Raw genomic sequence first — 10,615 nt, 5'->3', positions numbered from 1 at the left:
TATGTCCTTGTTCATAGTGGGTTGTTTGAATGTTGGGGTTTTCCCTGTCTTCCTGTGGAGTCTTTACCGTACAAAACAAGCATTTTGAGGCGACTGTTGTTGTGATTTGGCACTATATAAACAAAACTGAATTGAACTGAATTGCTAAAAATGAGCACACGTGACATTTCAAAGTTACCCAGTAGAGCACACTTGGAATTGTCCTTGTGTTCTGGACAGTTGACGCGGCACAAGAAAACTTGCAGCTGTCCTTCTGCTGTATGCAGTTGAAACAATACACACAAGAATAGCTCCTTTGAAAAACATATGTTAATTTGCAACCACTTCTGCTCAGTTTGACTAGGGTTAAGCTGTGTTCAGTCAGGAGGAGAGAGGAAACACATTAAGGTAACTGGTGCTTGAGTGTCACAGTTAGTGGCATACATGAAAATGACACAATATGCATGTGTCTCACAAAGTGTCTGCAGTCACGAGTGGTCTGTAAAAGAAGTTGCAAACATAGCCCTTCTTACCAGCTATTGTGTGAATACACACATGTGCAGACATGAGTGCAAATGTTGGTACTGAAGCAGACATTGTGACTGAAAATTATAGATAAAGAAAGAAAACAAAAAGACTGTGTTTTGTGCTCTATGTTTGGTCCATGGAGAGAAACAAAGCAAAAGGTGTCACTGGATGCTTTCTCCATATTACTGTAACACCAGAAAAGTGAGAAAAGTGACAATACATAATGACGAAAGCAGCAGCTTCTTAAAGACCATGCATGCCATGCTGATCCCCACAAAGCTCTACAAAAAACAAATGAAAGAGTTGTTGGAGTTGTAGCTTAAAGCTGAAAGATAAATGAAAAAAGAAATCATATTTTTCACAGTGTTGAGGAAACCTCAGGAAGAGTTTGGAAAACTAACATGAAGCATTACACAGTTGGTTAGAAAATCTTTGGTCCATAATGATATAATAGCATCGCACAGTTGCTACAGATTTTTTTGCTCCATAGTTATGACACTGACATCCCATTTTATCACATCTTAGTGGTGCTCCATCGGATTGATATCTGGAGACTGGGCAGACCATTTTAATACAGTGATTCTCTCATGTTCAAGAAACCAGTATGAGATCATTTGAGCTTTTTGACGTGCTGCAGCATCCTGCTGGAAGCAGCTATCAGAAGATGGGCACACTGTGGTCAGAAAGGAACAGACATGGTCAGCAACAATACTCAGATAAGCTGTAGTGTTTTTTCAGTGATGCTCAGTTTGTACTAAGTGGCCCAAAATGTTCCAAGAAAATATCCTCCACACTATTATATCACCATGTGCAGCTTGAACCTCTGACACAAGGCAGGATGGATCCATGCTTTTATGTTCTTTATGCCAAAATTCTGACCCTGCCATTCGAATGTTGCAGCAGAAATCAAGACGCGTGAAACTAGGCAACAGTTTTCCAGTCTTCCCTTTAAGTGATTATTTGAGTTACTGTTGCCTTCTTGTCAGCTCAAGTCATTTTCCCCTGACTTCTGTCATCTACAAGGCATCTTCACCCAGAGAACTGCTGCTCACTGGATGTTTTCTCTTTTTTGGACCATTTGTTGTAAACCTGAGAGATGGTTGCGTGGGGAAATCCCAGAAGAACAGTTTCTGAAATGCTCAAACCAGCCTGTCTGTCACCAACAGCAGACATCAAAATCAATTAAATCATCTTCCTTCCCCATCTTGATGCCTGGTTTGAACTTTAGCAAGGTTATCGTAACATACAGTGAGTGGTTGATTAGATATCTACATGAGTGAGGAGTTGAACAGGTGTAATAAGTAACAAGTTATCTATAATTACCTGTACATTGCAAAATGTCATTTATTTCATGTAATAAGTGTCATTTATTTCATGTAATGTAATTTGTTTAGGAAAACTGTGCAGCACTGACAGATCTCAAAATGAAGGAAAATGTTTGTGAAAGTGAAATGTTTTCAGAGGTTTTGCCATTTGTTTGAATGCTAGTATGCTATACATACTACTTAAATCAATTCAGAAATATTCAGTTGTATGACTTAGTCTCTTGTTCATTTGATTTTTAAAGCACATAAAAGCCATTTATCATTGTAATTGCATTAGTTTTAGCAAACATGAGTAATTTAGTTTTTTAAACAAAAAACACTGCAGTCAATATTCATTATTCTTGTCTCACTTAAAAATAATGATAAATGATTATCTACTACTGATGAGCACCAGGAATGCTAACTCATTCAGATTTACCTTTTCTTACAGTAAGCATCACCATTCACACTCCTAAATGTGCTAACACTGTGTGTGTCAAAAAGGCACATCACTCATGATCTTAGAGCCCTATTATTGTAAAATGAAGGTAAATAAACACAATATGAGTAGGTGAACTTTGAACAGGTGCAAAATTAAGTACTCTTAAATGAAATTAACTTTTCAAATTGAGATTATTTAATGCTCAAGGACAAAATGTCACATAAACTCTAAATAATTAGGTTTAAACTGCTCAGTTGCGTTATTTAGGTTTATAGTGTTTGCAATATTACTATGTGATATCACACTGACAAGCAGGACAGGGTTGACCAAGTCAGCACCACGGACAGAGCTCAGAGACTCTGTCCATCTCTAAGCCAAATACAGAAAAAGACATAAAAGAAAAAGAAGAAACTCCTAAGAGTTGTTGTTTTAATCATAAAGTTCAAAATAAACAACAACATTAAACAAGTAAGAACACGGGGTGTACTACATTATATAATAAAAACAAACTTTTAATCAGTAAGTAAAAGAAAGTCTATAGCCTCTCTTTAAACCTTTTCTGTGTAACTTTTTTTTATATCTGGAATGCAACTTTTATTTTAAGTGTGGATATTTCACTCTGTGGTGAATGCACTTTAGGCTTTAACCGTAATCTTTCCGGTCAACTGTACTTTGTTTTCGAGTACCAGTAGAGCTGTCTTTACACTGCCTGCATGGAGAACAAACTGGACAGATGTTCAGCTATAAATTGTTTAGACGGGATAGCAGCTCTGTCCTCACGTTCAACTCATATAAACGCTGTATTGAAAAAAAAAGTATTATTTTTTTTATTTGTTGTTTAACACTTTTTTGTGAACTCAGAAGAAGACTCATCTGCTGCTCGTGTTTGTTTAAACATGAACCTGCACTAATAACAAGATACCTCTACCTCGTGTCTGTCTTTTAAAAGACACGTGCTTATCCAAGTGTAAGCAATCTGTTGTCCCCGTGTGAGCACAAATGGATCTGTAAGGAGCCGAAAGATGTCATTCTCACTACACCTGTACTGCCGCCTCCTGGACGGACGCGACTCCTTTGCAGCGACTGTACTATAAGTGAACGGACAGCTTATGAGCCCCACAAAGCGAGAGAACCACACACAAGGAGCGGGATGGCGAGGATATTAGTGCTGCACCTTCGCGTCCTTCTCGTGGGTCTGTTATTAACAGGCTCCTTGACTGTCCAGGCAAACAGAGGGGCGACATCGCCTGACGAGGAAAGGGACAGGGAGAGCGACACGGAGACGCCATGTGAGGTGAAAACCGTCACCGTTTCAACCCTGCCCGTACTCCGGGAGAACGAATTCAGCTTCACCGGCGGAGCCTCGGGGAACGTGGTCGGAGGAGGGGGTGCTGCTGAAGCAGGTGGTGTTGGTGGAGGAGGAACTGGAGGAGGAACTGGAGGAGGAGGAGCAGGAGGAGGGGGGGAATCCAGACTTCTATTATTCGTTAGAACAGACCTACCTGGGCGAATTTCCGTAATGGATGATCTTGACAACACGGCTCTTCCCTACTTCACACTCGGTAAGAACACTGTTGTAGTTCTGTGTTTGCCCTCCATGGCGATAACCGGTCTGTTTGGCTGCACGTTTGTGCGCATAGGCTGTGCACACAGCTATATTTCCAAAAGATACAAATAAAAACAAATCACGCGCTTATGCACATTTTGTCCCCGGCGTTAAATCACCTGCTCTACTCTGTTTGAATTTTGTGGTGTGTCCCCCCCCCCAAAAAAAATCCCCACCAGTCCAGGTATGAAGAACACGCTTTTCGCTTTCCCTACTCAACTTAAAAACTACGGTATGTAAACGCAAGCCGTGCCACTCGATTTTAAGTGGCACTCTCAAGTTATTCTGCCATCCCTCATTCTTGTTTCGTCCTTCTTTCTGTCTGACTTTTCTATTTCATGGTAAAACATAATTTTAAATTTCATGCATACCCTAAGTATGCTTTCCCAATCAAGGAATGCAATTTGGCCCTGCAAATATGCATGAAATTGGTATTCTCACTTGAGCTCATAACACACATGCTTTGCAAGACGGTATAACTTTAACTGGATAAAGCACTAGCCTAGAGTTTGTGTCGTTGTCTACATTTAGACATTGCAGATTTTAGGGGATCCAAAACATCCCACTTTTTTCTGTTTATTCACACATCCGTGGATAACTGGTTTCTGACAGGTCTTCTGATTCTCAGTGAAAGCCAGTGATTTAAAAGTGGTCTTGAGAACAGCATTGCTGATTGGATAATCATAGGGAACATAATAGCAGGGAAGTACACCAGTCTTACACCAGTCACAAAAAAACAACAACAACAACTTTGTAACAGGAGCAGAATGAGTATAAAAGGAGCATTACTCATTGTTCATTTTAAGTCCACAAATCATGTGAGCGATTCATGTTCTCTTGATTTCCCCTTTGCGGTGTAAGTGTGACTGTGTAACAGGATGTAGAGAAAGTATGGAATAGGGATATTTGTTAAAAGCTTTTAGCCAAACAAAATGAAGTGAAAGGAAGTAATTCCAGAATGATGTAATTTATTCAGTTTGCGATTTGTTCAGATGGCACAGTATCATGGAGAACTTAGCAAAAAGCAGGACGGATAGAAAAATGCAGGGCTTGGAGGAAGTCAGTGATGCGGGGACTGAGAATCCATGAGAACATCTCATTACTGCAGTTTTCAGACAGGAGTTTGCTATCCTCCTTTTTTTCCCTGTTTCCCTGGTCTCAGTTTCATTCTCTGTATGAAGAGTGTCGACTAAACTGGCTCTGTAAAGCAAAGGCGGGCAGGCAGGCTGAGGGCTGGAGCATTAAGCTAGTAAATCACTTTCTATTCTCATTAAGGACAGCCGTTGACTGGTGAGAAAGGCCTCTCTGTCCTCCCAGTCAGCCAGCTAGCAAATTTGCTGCTTCACCCTTTCAGTGCATGAGTACATGCTGTGGAGCAAGAAAACGAGCTTTAATAGGTCCACATGTGTAATACATATTGAAAGCATTACTCGTGTGCTTTGTGTTTTGAAAAAATTAGATTAAAAAGAAAAAGTGTGGAAAAAGGATTTTTTTTTTTTAAATGAGACCATTGATTTTAACAAGGCTTTTAAAACAGGTCAACTGAGCATAGAGGCAGAAGTTAAATTAAAAACAATATGTTAAGAAAAGTGCTTTACTTAAAAGGTGTATTTGTCATAGCTGTGAGAGGCTTACAAATACACTTGTCAATACTGTTGCTAACTAAACAGTCATAGTTGTGAAATCTATACCGATAAAAAAAAAAATATATATTGTATTTTCTTTTGCTTACAGACCAATCGGATGGTTCAGTCTGGCCTTGTGTTTGTCTTTAATTAGTCAAACCTTTCAGTCTGGCATTCATGATGTGTCATGATAAGCTGCTAGGTGGGTAGGAAAGTACACATGCCAGCAATGTAGAACCACCTTTATATTTGTTAAACCTTGTAATTGTCAGAACTGGGTTAAATGCTGATACTAGATGTCACCTGTGATTTCCCTGTGTCCAGTTTATACCCTATATTGCTTGTTGGTCCACTCAACAGCTCTTTCTTCTTGACAAATGCATTATTGGCTGTTGAGTTTGTGAAATGTTGTCATAGAATTCATAAAATACACTAAATTGTTAACGTCTTGATGCATCCTCAAGACGTTAACAATCATTCCTTTGGGGAAGTAAATCCCTAAAGGAATGTAATCATCGTCCAGATGAACAGAATCAACTTTTGGGGATTAAATTGTTAAGTAAAAATGAAATGAGGTTTTATTATCAGAAGTGCATTTATTTCATGCCTCACTGTTTCATCTCACATACTGAATTGTGATTTTCTTATGCTAGAGGAAGGGTGGGGGAACTCCAGGTCTCGAGGGCCGGTGTCCTGCAGGTTTTAGACGTGTCCTTGATCCAACACAGCTGATTTAAATGGCTAAATTACACCCTCAACATGTCCTGAAGTTCTCCAGAGGCCTGGTAATGAACTAATCATTTGATTCAGGTGTGTTGACCCAGGGTGAGATCTAAAACCTGCAGGACACCGGCCCTTGAGGCCTGGAGTTTGCCACCCCTGTGCTAGAGGAAGCTAGAAAAGTTGAATTCTCACCACATACACCATTTATTGTTACGAAGCAATTTATTACCACACTACATCGCATTGCCTTACAGGTGTATGTCTTATCATTTTTTTATATATTCGCCTTTTACATACCCACCAGCTATTATACAGAACTATACAGACTGCAGAGTGTTTTGGATTGATGTACTCACCCAGCAACACTCTCTTTTAGCATCGCTCTTTCAATATTGTTCTAAAACTCTTAGGAAACGCTAGCAACACCTCTCGGTATAAAAGTCAAAGCGGTAAAAGTCTAACACCACAGCAAACACATCCTTCTGTGAAATCAGCACTTGTTATTTATCTTCTTCACATGATTAAGAACAGTGTGATATCTATGATTTTTTTTTAAAAATGCCTTCTTTTATGTTGTTGTTGATTTGATGTGGAGATAAGAGAGGCTGTGCTCCAGTTTAAAAGAAAAAAAAAACAACAAGCCCATATGTCTTGGTAAAAGCAGTCAGAGATGACGGAGCAAACATGACTAATTGCAGCCGGTACAAACCGGTGTGAAATTGTGTGAAAATGGTATACACTTCCTGAACCCTAAATAGGCGTGGTCAAAAGTGTTGTGAGAGTGGATGAAAGTGTATTGGCTTGTGTTTAAAAAAAACAAAACAAAACATGTAATTGACGAAGATATTAGTGCTTGCTAATAATTATCAGGACTTAGTTTGCAAAGAAAAAAAGCTTAGTTGGAAAGAACTGTGAAGAATCTGTGCTCAAGTTCACTTCTCACATTGGAAGGAGTAAACTCATAATCTCCTGCTGGTATCCTACGGGTGTAGGGTGGTGTTGAAACCCACGTGACACCCATATGGGAAATGACTCTTAAATGAGCTATCTCATTTCTGAACTGTCTCTGAAGCAGTTTATTACCACCCATAGTAACAATATAATGCGTTGAAAATCACCCCCTATTCATTCACATGCTGCTCTTCATATAATGGACAGTCAATATTTCAATCAATAGTGAGCAGTAAACTTACATTTCAGCTTTTTAGTGCATCGTAGAATTTTTTTAGAACATTATAGTAGTATAGTGGATATTGTCAGAAAACAAGCCGTGCAGTGCATTTTAAATAGGGGTGGAATTTCACACACAGCTCATGTCTCCGTTCCATGACATTAGCCATTTGTGACTAAAGCAAACAAATCTGTGATGAAAAACATCTGTGCTGAATTTCTTGTTGCTGGTGTGAAATGGCCTTGTTGTTTGAATTCAGGGGCTAGAGACACATAATGTTAGCCTAACTGGTTAGGATACTACTAGTAAACTAGTCTACCATTGTGCTTTCCACTTTCTCATAACAGCTGAATTTCTGTTGTGCTGGAGTATAACCTGTTAGCAAAATATCACTCGATCCACAACGAGCATAGTCTTGTCTGTTTCGTGGATAATGTCAGATTTCTGATAGTTTTGTCAAACCAACGTCAGAGGTTATAGGTAAGGAAGGAAAAGGACAGCAAGATTCTTCTCCACCATGGCCTGTCTGCACAGCTTTTATTTATTACCACAAGTGTCTCAGAGAACAGATGAGCAGAAAGGGCAGTGTGGAAGAAGTGCAAGCCTGCTTCTCCTTCAATTTCCATTTTTTTCCTTAGTCATTTTCATATATATTAGGAAACACATGCTTTCATTTCCAAATGCTTTGACTTTGTGATTTACCAGTGCACCACCATTTTACTTAAAATATGGGATCTTAGTCCCAGTTTTTAATTTAGTTTTTGAATGCCATGTACTGAACTATCTCACTAATTCATGAAATTGTGTGGCATTGTGCTTGCACGTTCAAGGGAGATAATTCCAGGCTGCTACGCTTTGTCACACAAGATGATCTTCCTTTTTTATTTTACTTGATGTTGTGGGATAGAGAGGAAATCAATACCACTTGCAACACGGCTGACTCTGTAAACACCTGAAGAGTTAACCTTTTTGAAAAGCTTCGGGCACCTAATGCAAGATTGAAAACGTTTAAATGTCTTCCTGTTCTTTATCATCTGTCCATCATCTTGAACTACAGTACTGTGCCAAACTCATTTTTTGACAGGAATATAGGAAGTAAGTATAGCAGTTTGTTGAATTACCACAGTATTGTTAAAGTATGTACAGCAAAAGCAGAGTTTATATAAAAATAAATATTTAGTATGATTCTATTCTTCAACATAGACTGAGCCCTCCTAGGTAAGCTTTCTTGTAATTTCTTTAAGTAGTTTACAAGAATAGTTCTCCAAGACTCTTGAAAGATATTCAAAGATCTTTTTTAGATGGTGGCTGACTTTTATTCAGTTTTCTGTCAGAATGATTCAATGCTACTTCAATAATGTTGATGTCTGGGACTCTGGGAGGCCAGTCCATGACTAATGGTGTTCCATTGTCTGTTTAATCCAGGTATGCTTTTACTGCATTGGCTGTGTGTTTGGAATCATTGCCATGCTGAAAAATGAAGCCATAGCCAATCCGGTGCTTTCCGGATTGTATGGCAATATAATGCACTGCAAATGTATGGTATTGCAAATCTGATGCTGCTTTTCTTTTTTTTTGATCCACAGTGTTTTACAGATGGCTGTAGGCACTCACTGTTTTACTTCTCTCCTGACTTCCTCCGTACATGGAGGACAATTTGAATGAAAACCTTTACATTTGGACCTGTTGCCACTGATTCAGTTCTTGTGTAATTTATCATACCTCAGCCTTTCCTTTCAGCCATTTCCCTTCCTCGAGAATGGATTCATGACAGCCACTCTTCCACTGAGAACATTTCTGCAAACAGTAGATTTGTCAACTAAAGGTTGCCTCTGAGGTCTAGTTTCAGGTCATTGCTGGATTAAGAGCATGGCTGTTCATCGGCTATGGATAGTTTTCCCGGTTTACCTCTCCGTACCATTTTATGCATCTCAGACTGTGTTATCTATGAAAATGAAAGAAAAAAGCAGCCAATGGAAAAAAGAAAAAAAAACTTTAAAAGCATTTCAGAAAGCCTGGAGAACTATTGTTCAGGATCTTAACCCTTTTTTCCCACCCCAATATTTTTTTTCTTTTTTTGCCAACCAGCCTTTCCCTATCTCTATAAACAGAGTCATAGCTAACCCCGATCGCTTACACATGGGAGAGACAAAGATTCAGTGGTCGAGTGGGGAAAAAAAAAAGTGTTTTCCCCGTGGCATAGAACATGTACATGCTGCACCACAACTCAATATTTTGTCAGGACTCCAGCTTAGCACTGCAGCAGAAGCAATGAAAAGGGGGAAGGGTCAACAGTAGAGATGGAAGTTATTATATGGTGTAGAGTTGAGATAGATGTGTGAGTTTTTGTAAGGACTCTTTTTAATGTTGCATTGCACTTACGTTTGCTTCGGTTTAGATCTAGTGCATTGTGGAAAATTGAAAAGATACCAATTGATATGCCACGAGTGTAATCCAGTCATACAAACACAACCCATGGTGGATATTGTGAAGGCCAGCAAATTATACGTGTCATCATGTTGCCTGTGATAATAGGCCTCTATAGGAGGCTGTCTTTTTAAGATGAATGCTCAACTCATGCAATCTAATGTGTGACGCCCCACCACAGTATTTTCCCTCCTGTCTTTTTTCCATATACAGCAAAATGACAGGATTGCAGAATTGCATAAAAGAAGGCTTAAACTTGGCACTGATCATCAAACCATTCAGACCGGCTTGCTTCTCAACAATTTTTCTGCTATTAATCAGAAGCTATCTTGGGCTGGTAAATGTATAGTGTCACTTGACAGGCACTCTGTTATTATTTGCAAATTGTATTTTTCATGTTTTAAAAACAGAAAAAAAACTCTCTCTCTCTCTTTGATTGGTCAGCTACTTTTTTGCTCTTGAATGTCACAAAGCAATTACAATTATTGCACCACTGCCATTTTATACCGAGCGTTAAACATAGTCATAGCTTTGAATGTTGTATATATGTATGTATGTACATACGTATCTATCTATCTTGCTTATTCTCGGTCTCTCTCACTCTCTCTCTCTCTTCCTAAATGACAGACTCAGTAAGTGGAGAACCATGCTCATTTAGTTTAATGGTGAGAGACCTTAGGGATGTCACAGGAAGGATGAATGAACTGTGGTCAGTGACCCTTGATTGTTATTGTCCTCCACAGTAACTGTATTTTGTATTGCATTGTTTTACCACCAGTCTCCAGTCTTGCCTTGCAGCACTGGTGGACA

General features: G+C 39.1%; 1 protein-coding gene across 1 annotated transcript in view; it reads left to right on the top strand.

The window, feature by feature from the left end:
* Positions 1 to 3,240: 3,240 nt before the first annotated feature.
* Positions 3,241 to 10,615, top strand: part of astn2 (astrotactin 2) — a 274,357-nt gene continuing 266,982 nt past the window's right edge. Inside the window, exon 1 of the mRNA XM_084935333.1 lies at positions 3,241 to 3,815. Coding sequence (XP_084791459.1) covers positions 3,404 to 3,815 — 412 coding nt within the window. The 5' untranslated portion in view covers positions 3,241 to 3,403. The remainder of the gene's footprint in view (positions 3,816 to 10,615) is intronic.

Source organism: Perissodus microlepis, chromosome 7 (genome assembly GCF_051167445.1).
Source record: "Perissodus microlepis isolate ML-2025 ecotype Zambia chromosome 7, ASM5116744v1, whole genome shotgun sequence".
Taxonomy (NCBI): domain Eukaryota; kingdom Metazoa; phylum Chordata; class Actinopteri; order Cichliformes; family Cichlidae; genus Perissodus; species Perissodus microlepis.
The sequence above is the reverse complement of the archived record's forward strand: the minus strand, read 5'-3'. Positions and strand labels throughout refer to the sequence as shown.